General features: G+C 40.7%; 1 protein-coding gene across 15 annotated transcripts in view; it reads right to left on the bottom strand.

Moving 5' to 3' along the window:
• Nucleotides 1-533: 533 nt before the first annotated feature.
• The window catches only part of tjp1a (tight junction protein 1a), a 122470-nt gene continuing 106750 nt past the window's right edge, over nucleotides 534-16253 (bottom strand). For 8 of the 15 annotated variants that reach the window (XM_042390212.1, XM_042390295.1, XM_042389753.1 and 5 more), the window contains 14 exons: nucleotides 14350-14432; nucleotides 13840-14050; nucleotides 12775-12875; nucleotides 12321-12671; nucleotides 11152-11403; nucleotides 9110-9946; nucleotides 8821-8903; nucleotides 8427-8603; nucleotides 8117-8223; nucleotides 7694-7953; nucleotides 7099-7250; nucleotides 6793-7013; nucleotides 5610-5753; nucleotides 534-2339 (listed from right to left, as the gene is read on the bottom strand). In XM_042390212.1, coding sequence (XP_042246146.1) covers nucleotides 2245-2339; nucleotides 5610-5753; nucleotides 6793-7013; nucleotides 7099-7250; nucleotides 7694-7953; nucleotides 8117-8223; nucleotides 8427-8603; nucleotides 8821-8903; nucleotides 9110-9946; nucleotides 11152-11403; nucleotides 12321-12671; nucleotides 12775-12875; nucleotides 13840-14050; nucleotides 14350-14432 — 3074 coding nt within the window. In that variant the 3' untranslated portion in view covers nucleotides 534-2244. The remainder of the gene's footprint in view (nucleotides 2340-5609; nucleotides 5754-6792; nucleotides 7014-7098; nucleotides 7251-7693; nucleotides 7954-8116; nucleotides 8224-8426; nucleotides 8604-8820; nucleotides 8904-9109; nucleotides 9947-11151; nucleotides 11404-12320; nucleotides 12672-12774; nucleotides 12876-13839; nucleotides 14051-14349; nucleotides 14433-16253) is intronic. The other 7 variants (XM_042390075.1, XM_042390701.1, XM_042390158.1 and 4 more) reach the window with 4 other exon arrangements.

Genomic DNA, 16253 nt, shown 5'->3' with positions numbered 1-16253 from the left:
GGTCCATGGTTTCCCCTAAAAGAAATGATGTTTGCAGCCAAACAGCACAACCAAAAGTAAAACTGAAATAAGTAACTGAATAGTTGAATGACAGAAAATTAATCAGCAAAAATGTTGATAGTGAATAATTGTCTTTCAGCAAAAATGCGAAACGGTTCCAGCTCCTCAAATGAGATGATTTGCTGCTTTTCTTTGTTGTATGTGATAGTAAACTGAATATCTTTGAGTTTTTGACTGTTGGTCGCATAAAACAATACATTCAAGTTAACTCTGACACATTTCAATAAGCATTTTTCACTATTCCCTGACATTTCATAGAAGAAAAAAATAATTTAGAAATTGAGCAGCAGATTACCTGATAATGAAAATAATCAGTCATTGCAGCCCAAGTAAAATGATATATAAATGAACAATAGAAAGCCAAATATAACTAACTGAAATACAAATCAACTAAGCTCCTTATTTTAGAAAAAGATAAATCAAAACAAATTTCACTCTGTATGAAAAAAAGAGACTTCTTCACAGTGACGCTCTTTACTTTAAAAATGATTTTATTTATTAATACAGTGGTATACTTAAAATTGTGTTGCAGAGGAGAAAAAAAAAAGTCAGCCACACGTGAAGAGCTAATATCCAATTAAAGCCGTGTTATATCTAAAAATAAAATGGTACTGGTGTGCCATACATAATATATTGTCTATTAGTACAAAAATACATTTAAGGGCACACAATACAGCATCCAGTATCACAAATTGGTGAGGGGGACACTTTGAGAGCACACCCTTTTAAAAGAACATGTTTTAAATGTATTTTAGCCCAAGCACTTTCCTGATCCTTAAATAACCACAAAAAGACCTTTTTTTTTTGTGACCGTAATTGAGTTTGAACATATTTGTAGAAAAGGTGTGATGAATTATTGTCAGGTTACAAGTTCCAAGGCTCGAGGGTATATCCAGAATACAAAGATAACCACGTTCACTTTCTTCCACTTTTTAAAACATGTTTTCTCTAAGTTTTATACAAAAAAGAAAGACTTACAAAAAGTTCATTTACAAACAAAAGAACCAAGGCAATATGCTAGCTTTATTTACAGCCACTTCTTTTCTGTTGTTTTTTTTTTTTTTTTTAAAGTAATGCATAGCAGATAAAAGAAGAGCATACCTTTGTTATCCTTTATCAACCGTTATTGTGTGCTAAACCCAAGTTCATTTATACAGTGGGTTCACAAAAAAAATGGCAAAACAAAATGACATTATACCATAATTTATCATAACTTATTTTTTTTCTTAATGAAAAGTGAATAATCTGCAGATAAGGCATCGCTGCTTATTTGTGTGTGAGTGCAAGAGTGCACAGAGAGAGACAGAAAGAAAAAGAGAGAGAGAGAGAGAGAGAAGTAGAGAAAGAAAGAGAGAAACTGAGATGTGAAAGAAGGAACTGAGGAGGCTACTGGACCTGAGTAAAGAACATGCATAGATCTCCCTCAGGCTGGAAGGAGAGATGTGGTACTCGATAAGAAATCAAGCTATGAGATATTACTGTAAGAAAAGCAAGGAAGGAAGAAGTTTAAGGAAGAACGATTCTACAAGTGCGCTGCTTGGGTTCATGTCCAGCTGATGTTTCCTTCAACAGATACTTGCAAATGTCACCGTCATCTGTCTCAAACCTTCATTAATAAGTGGAGAAAAAAAAAACGTGGAGATACATATTTATATTCAGTCACCTGAACTGAAAAATAACATGTTGACTTCATAAATTTTTAGTAAATTTTCTCTATACTACTATATATACTGTATGCATATATAGCATAAATATACCGACACAGGTTTTTTAAAAGTATGTACACTGGTTGCACAACTTCAAAAACCATCCATCCATTTATATTCATGTCAAAATCACATTAAACATCGCCTTATATAGAGTGTAAATCCTCAGTGGCATGGGGCATGCATCAATGGTTTCATTTCACATCAAAACTTCAATATTTGGGGGGAGGTGGTGGTGGTGTGGGGGGGGGGTGGTAAGTTTGCAACGATCATCAGTGTCTCTCCTTCATCCATGGGCGCAGTAAACAGCACTGACTGGATCTTCTTCATACTCCATTAGTGAGGTGTGTATGGTTTGTTTGGAGTGCATCAGTCAGTGTGTGTGCGTGTGTGTGTTTGTGTGTTTATGTGTGTCCATCCCTCGGCATTTTACCCCATGGATCCAACATTCAGTAACATCACACCTGCTGGCCCGTCTTTAAAAGTGGTCGATGAGCACAGAAACACAGTTGGCTCCCACCAGGTAGTTGGGGTCGCCGGGGAGAGACTTGTTCTGCCAACTTTTTGGGTCACCTGAGGACAAACAGACATGATGATTTTTATATTAAAATTTGAGTCATTTATCTTATAAGCACTGTTCACTTGACCACAAAATCTGTTGCACTACAAAGTCACATTTTAAAACAACAAATCACTACAAAACTTAGAAACCTACTGTCTTCAAGCCATGTTAAGTGATATTGCACGGCCTATATCCAAGCACTGTTATACAGGAGACTAGTAAAAAGCTATTTCATATTTTTATTGAATGTCTTGTTGACTGTAAATTAAACCTCAGTCACAGTGAGGTCTGAGTGTAATTACAATTATAAATGTACAGGTCTGTGCCAAGAGGAAAGTTCCAGTAATCAATCAGAGGGAGCAGAGCCAGCCTGGCAGAGGTCCATCGATACAGCACAGACTAACTGTACATGTAACAATGTAACTGCAGCCTCTCCTCGTTTAAGGCTCTCGATCTTTAAACTGGCAATGTTGAGCTCAGGCTGGAAGAGCTAAACGTCAATATAACAAGAGGATTATCTTCTGTTTAAGTATGACAAATAAAAAGGAAGAAGGGGAAAGTCGCAGAGTGGTAACTCTGATAAAATTCTCCATTTCAAGTTCTAAAGGTTGATGTTTCGTCACGCCGCCGACTCCAGGGTGGAAATAGTTGATTTACCCTGAGGAAGGCTGTGTGTCGGAACAGTTTGAAATAAAGACATGCATGTAGATACGAGTGTGTGGCGTTCTCCCTTTTTGAAGTCTGCCTGAGAACCAGCACCTCACTGGAAAAGGTGCGTTTTCTTTCAGTTCCTCACGTGTACTGAAAACACGTCAAGTTGTTGTAACAGGAAATTAAAGCGGAGCTATAAGTTAAATTTGGCTTTTTAAAAATATTTCAGGAATCATCCAAAGGGAAATCTGATTCAGTAATATAGTCAAACAACATATCACAATATTAAAAAGAATCCCAGACTGTGATAACAATGACGTTAAAGTTACTCTGTGGAGTTTTAAATGAACATTAATGTTCTTTTTTGTGTGTATTCTTGGGCTGCAACTACGGACTATTTTCATCATCATCAATCTGCCCTTTTTTTCCCCTCAATCAACTGTTTTGTTTAGAAAATAGAGAACAATTACAATTTCAAGGTAGCCGAGAGAAGTGGCTCTGGAAAATTTCCAGTAAATCGACCTTGTGCTGAGAATTTTATATCAAACTACTATTTCCACTGATGAACCTTCAAGCTCAATTTTCAAAGCCGATTTTTTTGAATCCAAAACCTGAAAGTGTCACTGAAACCTGCATTGTTTACACAGACTAGCAGTCTTCTTCTTCCCTGCCTTTTATTGGTGCACTGCTGAGTGTCTTGGTACGTTATTACTACCAGATGATCGGTAAAATAGTGTGAAACCGTCAGCACGAATGTGTATTGAGTTACCCGCATGCCTCCTAGTGTGAGTGCTAGTAGAGCAAAACAAAGACCTGCTCATCAAAACATTGCTCCACAGCTCCATTAGTGGTCAAAAACTCCACAGGGTACCTTTAAATGATAAATATCTTATGTGGCCAAACCATAAAGAACAAGACATTCAGTAATTTGACACTAATATACTTTGGCTTTGTCTTTATACACAATATAAAACACTGACACATAAACTGTATCACAGTGCTTCTGATTTCAGCCTATATGTACGTTAACACAAATCTACACATAGTTTACTACATAGTTTAGATAGAAGAGAGGTCAGTAAGATGCAGAGAGTTGTAAAGGAGGGGGAAAAGAGAAGAAGGGAAGCAAAGTGAGAAGAAAAAACCCGCAGAAGGGACAGGAGGAGGCCGGAGAGTGGCCTTGCTTCACAATAAGAGGATTACGACACAGCCCGATAATCCTCCCACAATTCAGCGGGACAACGGAGCGAGCTGACATCTCATTCAGCCCTCCAAGTCTCATCCTTAAAATGAGGCTAATTAACAGCTAATCCTGACCACTGCCAAAATTACCACTGTTTTTGAAGACAGGGTGTGAGGAGGACAGTGTTAAGAAAAGGGAAAGGAGAAATAAATTACTTTCTTCTGTTCTGCTTTTCTCTTTCTTTGCCAGAGTTTAGCTTATATATATGAGCCTGGAGGATTGCTCAAATGTTACAGTTTGTTGGCTCAATTACATTTATGATTAAATATTAAGTAATTCTTGTGTTTCTTGATTGTAATTTTTATTAACATGATTTGTAGAGCATTCTCTCTTTATCTGATATACATCTGAATGTTCCTCAGTGTTGTGCTTTGCGGTTTCACTTGATAATACTTGAAATATTTCTTTATGTTCCTGGTAAGTCAAGTGTCAGAAACAGCAGTTGAGAGGTTATGTTATTACAGTTGAGTTTTCTGGACTATAAGGCCAAACATGGTGAGCAAATGATTGAAGTGTACTCAGAAAAAAATTGAGTTATAGTTATTTGAAGAGATTTGCCTGAATCCTCATCTCCTGCAGCCACTGAGAGCTGCGCCTGGTTTTTCTATTTGCATACTTCTGCTTCCCTTTGAACAAACCAAGGCTAGTCTGAAAGACGAATGAAAGAAAACAAATCTTCTTGCCTGTCTTCTAACCTGAAAGCTACTTTCAAATAAGAAAAAAAAAGGGAAAACAAAGCTAAATTTAGCTGTAGTTTGACTTGGATGCAAGATGTCTTTTTATAACTTTTCATTTTTTTTTTGCAGGATAATGACGAGCATTATTGGTTATGACAGTGTCCCAATTTGTGGAGGATCTGTAAAAGCTGTTCTTCAGGTCAGGATTTGGGTGGCTATGTGAGAAAAATCAGAGCAACATGCATTATCATAAATAACCTGATGAAATTAAATCCTTGTACAGCCAAGCATCTGATGCATGCATGTTAAATGAAATCAGAGAAAGCTGTTAAGGTGATTTAAGGTGAAAAACAAGAGAAAAATACGGTGATTTCAGCATGTAAAACAATGAGAAGGGACTTTGATCTGAACACAAAATAAAGAAAAATAGTGATACAGCAGATGAATGACAGAGTGGGTGAGTGAACTAGTGTAAATGATGATGAAAATGAATCAACCCAAAGCCATAATTATAAAATAAAGACAGATTTCCCCCCCCAGACTGATTCTCAGACTTAAAATAACCACTTCCAATTTTTGTCAACAGATTTTTGAATAAGTAGAGAATCAGAACTAGGGGTTAAAAACTGATTAAACAGTGACCCGCAACCCTCAAATTGTCACACAGCCAGCCCAAACGACCCCAGAAGAACAGAGAGAGCACAGCATACCCGACGAGGAGTCGGAGGATTTTAGAGCAAAAGACCAACCATCAGGGGTCATTGACGCACAGTGAGGTAAGCGTAGCTCCACAGGCTTCAAAAACTTGAGGCCATGAGGTCCACACATCACCAGCGGGCTGAGCAGGGTCTCTCCTGAAAACACAAACGCAGAACATAGAAAGAGATGACGACTGAATCCAGGATGTTAAAATCATACACACACACACACACACAAGCAGGTGTCGAATGCAATTTCTCCCTGTAGTAGGTGTTGGTTGACGGGCTGTGATGGGGAATAGCATTGAACTGTAGCTGGGGATTAGATTCTTTGTGGGCCCACACATGCTAAAAATGTATACACTCATATAACAGAATGACAGTTTGGTCTAGAATTTAAGATCATCTTATTATCATTGTGTTTGATTGCCAAGACTCGTTATGATCAGACAGTGGGGGGCTCCACTGTGGTCTTAGCTGTCACTCTGTCAGAAAGATGAAACTCTATGGTGCATAGCAAGAGCAACTGAGACTGACTGTAATGCAGCCTACAGATGACAACGCAGGTGGAATAAACTGATGTAGATTTAATGAAAAATCCAACTTAAATTGTAAGAAAGAGGGGGTTGTAACTAGTAAACATGGCAGCCCTGAATAGGCACGGCTTGAAGATAAAATAACACAACGGCATTAAAAGCTACACAGATTTTTTTTTACAGTTGATGTTTCACATTTTAGAAGCAGATTTTGTGCACTCTTCACAGAGCGAGCGACAGCAGGTGCTCAGGGAGACCTCTCGTAGATATGTGAAGTACCGACACATGAAGTACACAGAGTACTTTACACTGCTTTCTAGTTCTAAATGTAAAATACATGTTTAAGAAGTCACTAGTGGATTACCACAGCTGACTAATTAAGGATTCATATATGATTCATAACATTTTGCCCCAGAACCCGATAAATAAATCAATATTTAAATAAACTGTTTCATAATAAGCAGAAACAGCTGCATCAGCAATCTACTATCATCCATCAGCACAACCTGGCTTTGGATCCAGCATATATCCCTTGATGACAAAATACACAGACTATTGTGAAACAGAATCTAAAAGAATGAAAGTGCATTTGGCTTCAATAAACATCTAGTGATTTAGATGCGAAGTAAGAAATCATCCCTCCGTGTCTGACATGTTACCTTTCTCCTTGTCGAGTGGCGGCAGGATGCTGTTGTCTCGGCAGACCTTGAAGTAGATCTCCTGCTCCACGCCGTCAGGGATGGCTCCCTGTGGGATAATGATGCTAACGCCTGTCTCAATGGAGCTCAGGACGCCACCGTTACTGTTGAAGATACCCCGAGCGGTTGCAACCACTGTGTGGCCCTCATCTTCATCATCGTCATCGTCCAGGGCACTGGGGCTGGAAGATAGAAACCTTCAGGATCACGCTCACAAATTCAACAGAAGACCTTGAGTTTAATCTCTGATCGGCCTGAGTTTGTTACCTCACAGGGATGGCCTTGGGCACAGCGTTGATGTTATTGTGCTGGTATTTGGAGCGGTGGTCCATAGTGCGTGTGAAAGTGTCCAGGCCGCTGTCGGGGTCTGTGTTCTGGGGCTGTGGGGGTATCTGAGGCTTCACCGGGCTGGTACGACCCTGATCCAAACAAAAGACGTGTGGTATTTTCAGTTATCTTAGATGGATTTGAGCTCAGTGATATGTAATTTCAAGAGGGATAAAGTTACATAAATAAGGAAGAACAACACATTATGAAATCAATAATTGAACCTGAACCAACTGAAATGTTTTTATTTTCACAGTATTTACATATGGCAATTCAAAATGTGACCTTTTTCAAAACTATCTTATGTTGATTTAGGTTTTTCCACTTAGCATCAGATTTGAGGGCTGCAGTAACACTAATACAGTAGCATCGACCTGACCAATTCAGATTATTATTATTATATTTATTATCTTTCTGTATTTATTCATATAATAATCTACTTAATAGTGTTTGGTGCCCACAGAATTCAATAATCAAGCTCCAACTGTACCGTTATTCATCTGAGTAAAATGACCGCTGGCTGAAAGCTGCTTACCTTTGGAGCGATCTCTGGTTTGTCATTGGGCAGAAGGTTGTGGTTGAATTTAGGGCTGTCGAACTTGCGCTCAAAAGGCCTGGCAGAGGTGGTGTAGGGCTTGGGCACATAGCGGTTGTAGCTGGATGCTGGTGGAGCCCCGGTGCTAGTGACAGTTTTTGGAGGCTGTTCACTAGTGCCATTAACCGGAGACTTCTCAGGGAAACTTTTGTGAGGCAGGAAATTGGTCTGAACTGTGTCCTCTCGGGCGGGAGGCTTGGCTGTGGGGCAGTCATAAAGGTTAGTTTAATAGTGTTTACATGTGTGTATGAAAGCAGCAGACTGTGTCTGTCAGCACACACAGCATGATACAGTTAAGGGAAGCATCTTCGTGTGCATCTTGTATTAAAGATGAAATCTTGTCAGTAAGAAATTGAATTTTACCTTCAGGTGAGGGTTTGGGCAGTGTGGCTGGTGGCAGAGAAGGCGTCACCTGGGAAACTGGCTCATATCTTTTCTCCACTGGACTTGGTTTCTCCACAGACTCTGACCTGTAGCACAAGAGCAAAATCATTTAACATTACATTAAGATTTGTGATAAAAACTTACTAAAATATAAATATAAAAGGATATTAAAAGATATATTAAAGGAAAGTTGTTGCATCTATAGAATATAAGGAGGAAGACCTGAAGACATTTCATAAAAATGTAGTGCATCATATTCACAATGCTTATAAATGGGACTGAGCATTACCTGGGGTAGCTGTGGGTTGTTTGTGCTTGTGGTTGGGGTTTGTTGGGGCCAGCCTGGAGCCTGTCGAAGTAAGAGAGCTGTTTCCTGTAGAAGTCCTCGTCCTCATCAGGGTCATAATGGTTGGAACGCACAATGTCATCAGCTACTTTGGACTGAGGCTTCTGAGGCTCTGGGGCTCTGGGTTGGGAGTTAATCAGGCATCAGGGAGGAGATGGTGAAAGCAGAGCAAGAGAAGAAATTATGTAGATGAAGTTTAAAACAACAAATGGCCACAATGAAGGTGCTCAATGGTAAGAAAATGAAATTGACTAATTACATAGTTTGATTCTGATATTACTCTGAAATATCACAGTGACTGAAAAAAAAAGTAGAAACAGCGTAACCTTTGGCTTACCTAAAGGTTTTCTCTTGATCCAGGTTGCTCAGAGAATTAGCTTTGGGGATTACTCCTCCTGCTTTCAAGGGTAAATCAGCAGCCTGTAGTAACAACAGCAATGGACCTTGTCAGTAGAGTAAAAATGATAAATGCTCTCGTTCTAATGTGCTCATCATGTCTTTAATGTGGCTGAGTGGGTGAAAAACAAATATACAAGTTAGGTACACTAGAAACTACTGTAACTGCATAGGCTGCTTTGACATTATTCAACATACATTATAAATATCTGCAAAGCCAAAGAGTTTACCCTGTTCCCAGATGAATCCCCTGCATCTCTGGCTCGGTCCATGGACACGGAGCGTTTGTTCTCAAACATCTTGACCCTCGTCAGGACAGACTGTGGCCGCATGGCGGGGTCGTCCTCCTGTTGCTCTTCTCTGGCAGCGACAGGCTTTAGAGCATCCGTGGGAGAAGGTGAGGGGGCCTCTGCTTTGGGAGGTGGGGTGGGGCTGGTTTCAGAGTTCACAGGAGCAGGGTCATACTGCTGAGGTTTGAAGCCTTTTTGCTGCGGTGCTGGTCCCTGGTTATAGGCAGGCCGCTGGGCAGCGGGGTCTGGGGAGCGGGCAGCTGGGGGGTACGTGGTCAGGTGAGAATCCTGGTCGTAGTGCAGATCATGCGCTGGAGCAGGAGGTGGGGGATCATCGTAACGGACAGGCGCTGGACCTGTTGGTTTACCGTAGCGAGGCCGTCCGTCGAATCCCTGCTGAGGTGGAGGCTCGTCGTAGCGGAGCGGAGGGGTGTACTGGGACTCAGGGCCATCACCGTATGGCAAACGGGGATCGAAGCCCTGGGAGTTGGCAGTGGAGAGTGGCTGGTTGTAGGGGTTCCACTGCTGCTGGTCGTAGTGAGGCACACTGTTCTCGTAGGGTGCATGAGAGTCAAAGTTACGGTACTTTGGTTCTGGGTAACCACCTCCGCTGCTGACTCCACTGCTGCTGACATCATACCGACTAGGTGGGTGGTCGTAATCTCTGTATGGCTGCTGGTCAGCGTGATATCCCTGCTGAGGGTTGTAAGTCACAGGCTTCATGCTGTGACCAATTCTCCCTGTGTTGTCTGTGCTGTATGGATCCTTCTGAAACATCTACCGAACAAATACACAACAAAGAATAAGGTTAATAAATGCAAAGGATCCGCTAACATACTGCACAGACAGTGTGACATAAAAAAGTAGACTATACAGAAAATCAGTTAAAGGGTGAGAAAAGGAGAATATTAAAACAAGTCCGTGAAATTAATTGCAGAGGAGGAAACGAGAAGGGAAAGACCTGAAATAGAGAAACTGAGAGGGAGGGGTTACTGGTCAGATATCAGATTAAACAGAAATCTCAGCACAACCAAACACTGAATGCAGCTGAAAAACATCACAAGGTACCACTGCAACTCCAAATTAAACACTCAAATTAAATAAAGAAAGAAAAACACTGGTTAAAAAAAATACAACAAAACAATGGGATCCATTTTTCTTGTCTTAAATGACAAAATGTAAAAACTGTACATAGAACTGTATTCTAACCTTGAAGGTTTATCAGTAATTTCACTTATAATTTGGGGTTACTTTATTCAATATGCACACACTGCTGCATGTGTATTCATAAAGAAAAATGTCACCCACTGTCTTGGTGCAATTATAAGGCAACTTAAACGTCCACATTAATATTTAACATTACAAGCACATACCCCCATTGTACAAATATATTCAAAATCCTGATATTGGAGAAGTAGCCATTAATTATCCCTCAAAGTCTGAAAAACTTTTCTGTTTAGGAGGTTTTTTTTTTTGCTTAATTTCAAACGCTGGACAAAGCACAGATAAAAATCGTTGGAAAATCAATGGCTACTTTTACAAGAAAATGGTCCATTCAATCTGCACTGATAAATACAGCACAAACAGATCTACATCTAGTGATTAACAGAGAATGAGCCAAACATGTTGCAGCCATGCAAAGACGATAAGCAACAGTGAGAGCTGCAGGATTTCCACTGCTCTCCTACATGTAGGCAAATCAGCGCAGCCATCACCTCCAAGCCCACTGTTGTTTACCAGCATTTGCTCGCACTCTGGAACGTGCACACACAATTGCGTCCACACACACGCACACACACACATCTGTCTCTTCGGGGCAGCACTGTGGTCAGCAAACATGCAGGGCAGAAGGAGAGAGAGAGAAGCGTGGCAGCAGAAGGTAGGTAGACAGGCAGCAGCAGCACAGGAGGTCAGCCAGGTCAGATCGAGCCGAGCTGAGCCGGGCCCGGTCACGGAGCGTCCAATGACGGTCAGATGGATACCTTTGGTTCTGAACTGGCCAGTCCAGACTGTAGAGGTTCTGGTGTGATGCTCTGTGGGGCTAGCTCAGGGGTGGGCCTCCTAAGTGAACCAGCCTCTGGGATGGGGCTTGGCTGGCTTTGGGGAGATGCAGGAGCCTCGTCAGGGCTCAGACCCCCTACAGTTTTTACAGTAACGTCGACAGCAGGGGGCACTGTCTCAGCCAGGGGCTCATGCTGCTGGGGGATGCTAGGGACGGCAGCGGCCTCTGCTTTCTGTGAAGTGGTTCAGAAATGTTTAATAACACGCGCTGACACACTATGGTGCAGTACTAACAAGTGCTACTACCTTCATAGCCCCTCTACAATGGTCTGCTCTTCACTTGTGCTTACAGTGATTCAAACAGCCAATCACATCGCCTCCACATTTAGCAGTAACTGTGGATCAACCATCGGCACGTGAAAGTTAGGAATTAGGACAAGTTTCCATTGTTAGAGTATACTAATTTGATTTTAATTCTATGATAACAATACAGTAATTTATCTTTTTCCCTTTTTTATGTTCATTAACACATCATGAGACGACATACGTTTAGATTTTGGGAATCACAACGGCCAATTGAATTCTGATAAATACATTTCACAGGAACACTGGATTAACACTGGCATTTCCAACATGCACATAATACTTTCTGGTGTCGTATTGTCACAGTCCCGATCACAGGTAAAACAAAAATAGGAAGTGCACATAGGTGAGTACTGGTACAGACACTTGGACAAACATAAGTTTCTTTTCCCAGAGAAATCAGCGACAGTCACACAGATAAGACATCTTGTGGTAGTACAGAGTACAAGAGTAACAGTAAAATTTAAGTTCTTCTCCTTTCCAAAAATAAAAAAACACACGCTCACAAACATCAATCAACAAACACATAGCCAAATAGAATAAATAAATAAAATAATAAATATAGAGATATATTATATATATATATATAATATATTATTTATATATTGCAATAGATACCTGACCACAAACGTTTTCACTTTCTCAATGATATAGTTTTGTAACAGTAGATGGACAGAATAACTGTAAAAATAAAAAAGTGCCTTCAATAGCGCCTCCAGAATACCCTTCTAACGCATACCACGTCCTCCAGACAACAGGGGAGACGTACAGCTCTCAGAAACGCTACCTGCTGCTGCGCTGGTGCCTTGAACCCAGCCGGGTCGATGCGGTTCAGCGGGTCCGGCTGCACTGTGTGCTGGTAGCCAGCGTAGCCAGGGGGGTCCTGGATGACAGGCGGGTCCTCACGGACAGGCTCTGAGGAGCGGGTGATGGCAGGCTCCGTAGGTGGACCCACATCATCATTCAGTGTTTCGTCCAGCTCCTGGTCGGTGTAGGCTCCACCCTCCGTGTCCGTGTCCTCGTAGTCGGAGGTGTGGCGGCTGTCGGTGCTGTACATGGAATACTCACTGCCCGGTGCCGACAGGTAGGACAGACGGTCGTCATGGATGTCCAGGTCATCCTCAGCTGCCCCGTCAGCCTGAGTGAAGAGGTGGCAAGAAAGAGAGTGAAGTGTGAGAGAGATTGAGCAAAGATATGGATATTTGTGTGTTGTGTTTGTGTTTGTGTGTTGTGTTTGTTACCTTGCCCTCTGAAACCCACACCAGCTGGTTCTGCTGCTGCTGGATTATCTCCTTCAGTGCTCCAAACCAACCATCATTCATGCTGTTCAAGTTAATGGTTGCTGAATACACAAAGAGAGATGGCAGAAGAAAATGAAAAAAATGTTTCTGAATACTAACGACCACTTAATGAGCAATCAAGTACAACCATAGCATCGTAATTAAAAGGTTTTCAGTCTTACCCATAATTGCTCTGCCGCTTTGACAAAATATTTGAAAAGAATCTTTAAGTTGCTCTGACAATCTTCCTACTTGGGACCCAGTTAATATTTTTCTACAGTGTTCAAGTGTGAATAAATGCAGTCACATTGACACTAAAGGCATGCACGAGATTGCACTGTTCTTGTCTGCAAAGTACTTAGATATAGTGTACAAACCAATCACAACAGAGGAAGAGATACTTTAAATGCAAAATTAGGGAACTGCTCTCCCTCCATCTCAACAAAGACAGTTTTGTGGCACATTAACAAATGTCAACTTCCTAGTCCCATGAGCTACATACTAAATATCCTGCAAGTATTCTGGCTTCATCAGTTTCACAGTTTTGCATTTAGTTATTATACTACACTGTAATTATGCAGCCTAACTTTGAGCATAACTTGATAAAAGGTGTATAGTTACAAGTACAGCTCTTTGTGTCATGGCTGTTTAGACAGAAAAATGTGAACCCAGAGAAATACTTTCAAGGATTCTCACTAATATCTTTATTGCCAACAGATGCTCCTAAAGAATAGTCACACCACATCCCTCAACAGGAAGACAGCATGCTGAGAATGCTTAAACGCGAGTGATGTGGCTAGGGGTATTCCTGCGTGACGGTCGGTGCTGAACAAGCTCTTGTAAGGAGCCCGACAGAACAGGGCCGGTCACGAGTGTAGTGTGGCTAGGGCTCCAACACTGCAGCACTAAATAATCAGCTGTCTGTGAAATGTGTCTTTACTCCCTTTAAAATCTCTCTAATTGTTTTCTCTCTTTTTGGAGCACCCATCTATCCTCCCCTCCCTTCCTTCCTTCCACTGGACTCACTAGTGAAGAGGTGGTGGTTGTTCTTCCTTAATTTGAGGGCACGTTCATAAAGCTTCCTGGCGCTCTTCCGAGACTCGGCGCAGAGTCGGGTCCTCATGTTCTTGACACCCTGCTTCGTGTCTGGGTTGAGAAACACCACAATTGGATACCACTGGGCGTAGTTCAGACGGTCCACTGCATTAGGGGTGATGTCCAGCACTGCATGTTTGTCCTTCATGAACAGAAAACAAGTAAAATAATGTAAAATATAAATGAAACACCATAATGTTTTTTTTTCATATTGTTTTCAGCAAATACTGAACCCTTGTAAGAGGTGTCAGCTCATCAGTCTGGATTCATTTCTTAAGTGAACACACCACAGTAAAATTCACCAGAGGGCAGCAGTGAGCTGTGTATATTATTGTGACTTGCTGCCATCTTTTCATTACTATAACAAATCAGCCCAAAATATGTTGATATCTCTGTCTTTGGTGATTTTATATGAATGTGTGCATATCTAGCTCCTCTCACCCGGTCAATGATCTGTTTAATGGTATGCAGGCGAATGATGCCGGAGCTTTTCTGGTCAGTTCCCGCATCCCTTGGTTCACTCTCTACGGGAGACAAATGGACAGAGTTACTGCATCACATCAACACAAGAGACAAACAATAAAAACAGGCCTTGCCCCATTTAGACATCCTTGTAGCGTGCAGTTGTCGACTCCCATAAATAGAACTGTTAAATACAGAATAATAATCTCCATACAGGAGAGGACAAGTGTACGTTTGTGAAAACAGCTAGATAGTAAAGACGAAATGACAGCAGCCAATTCATGCAATAGTCATTAGGTATTTTGGGTAGACTTAAGGAAATGAAACATGGTGTATAATGAATGTGTGCGTGCAACTGCATGTAACAGTATAAATTATGGTGGAGGAAATGTGTTATGTGAGAACAACTGACATGAAATATGCAGATACAAGAGCAGGAAGGTCATTTGGGATTAATGGGAATACAGTGTCATTGTAAGCCTCAGGGATTTAAGCAAGGATGTGTAGAGGGGTTTATGATTCGCATAAAGATAATGGTTTCCTGCCTAGAAACACAAGGTACAAAAGAGGGCAGTCATCTCACCAGGATGTTCAAAAATAGTGATTCATATGACTCAAAACACATGATAGGGCCAGGCTTTCTTAATTCTGACATACTAATGGGATCTATGATCTACACACACACTGCTCATTACTATCCAAACAGTTTTGAAAAGAGAGATAAACATAGCCATGCAAAAAGGTCAGAAGTACAAGCGTATGCAGCAGCGTTAAACATTAAATGCTGTGATTCAGTGCTTTTCCTGTCAATGTAAAATTCGACTTTAAATTGACACTTAAATTGTGAATTATGTCACAGTCGTAGTGCAACCCCACTTTGAACTGTAGTCTGAGTTGTGAGCCATCAAATGATAAATTATGATCAAATTCAACTGAATCATATTTAATTCCCATCTCCCAATTTTGCTCCAACCCTGCAAAGATAACATCTGTTAATGCATACAGTGTTGTCAGATTTATTTTAGTATATGAACACCCAATAAGTGGTTGGTGATTTTGAGCTGATGTTTGAGTATTTTGTCTTAGTTCATGATTTCAATGTGCCGACTCTTAAATTCACCCATCATGGTGCATTTTGATGGTTAGAAAAAATAGATGCATGGATTCAACAAAAATCAAAATTAAATGGCAATATGTTTAGTATAAAGCCTCAAAACATAGTCAGCTTTGACCTTTGATTAGAGCCTCTACATTCTGTATTTCTACATTTCTAAATTCTACATTGATGTGCTACCACATTCTTCATTAACTTTTATTATGGTGTAATTTATGGGCAAATTCTATATACTTCATCACTTCCTTATGATTTTTCTATTTCATTATACTGGAGGTTTGTAAAACTGTTGAGAAACCACTTCACTCATCTCAATTTCCGTGACATATTAAATGCACAGCTCCACATGCTGCTTTGCTGTTGTCATTCTACATGATGCAACCTGCCTTTAAGAGGGGAATACCACTTAAATTATTCCTGTGCCCAGGAAAGGTATTTAATTCATCAGCATTTACTCTGCCATAACTTGGAGCATTATATTGTCTTGTAAAGATGCAATATTATACTAACACACAGCTCATTGGAGACTTAAATTTGGCAAGAAAGTGTATAATAGCAAACAAAAATGAATGAGTGCTTGTTTGTCGTTGTTGACATCTCGCCAAACGACTTTGCATGTGCAAAATGTCATTTGTAGTAATGCAGGTGAGATTTCTTCAATCTTTATTCAGAAAACTGTAGTCAGTGACTATCAGACTCCTGTACAATGTTAAGGGTACACTTTCTTTCCACAATAAAGTATCCAATTTATTGTGTGTGGTGCACTAGC

The sequence above is a fragment of the Thunnus maccoyii genome, chromosome 1 (genome assembly GCF_910596095.1).
Source record: "Thunnus maccoyii chromosome 1, fThuMac1.1, whole genome shotgun sequence".
NCBI lineage: Eukaryota > Metazoa > Chordata > Actinopteri > Scombriformes > Scombridae > Thunnus > Thunnus maccoyii.
This window is presented reverse-complemented; position numbering and strand designations above follow the sequence as displayed.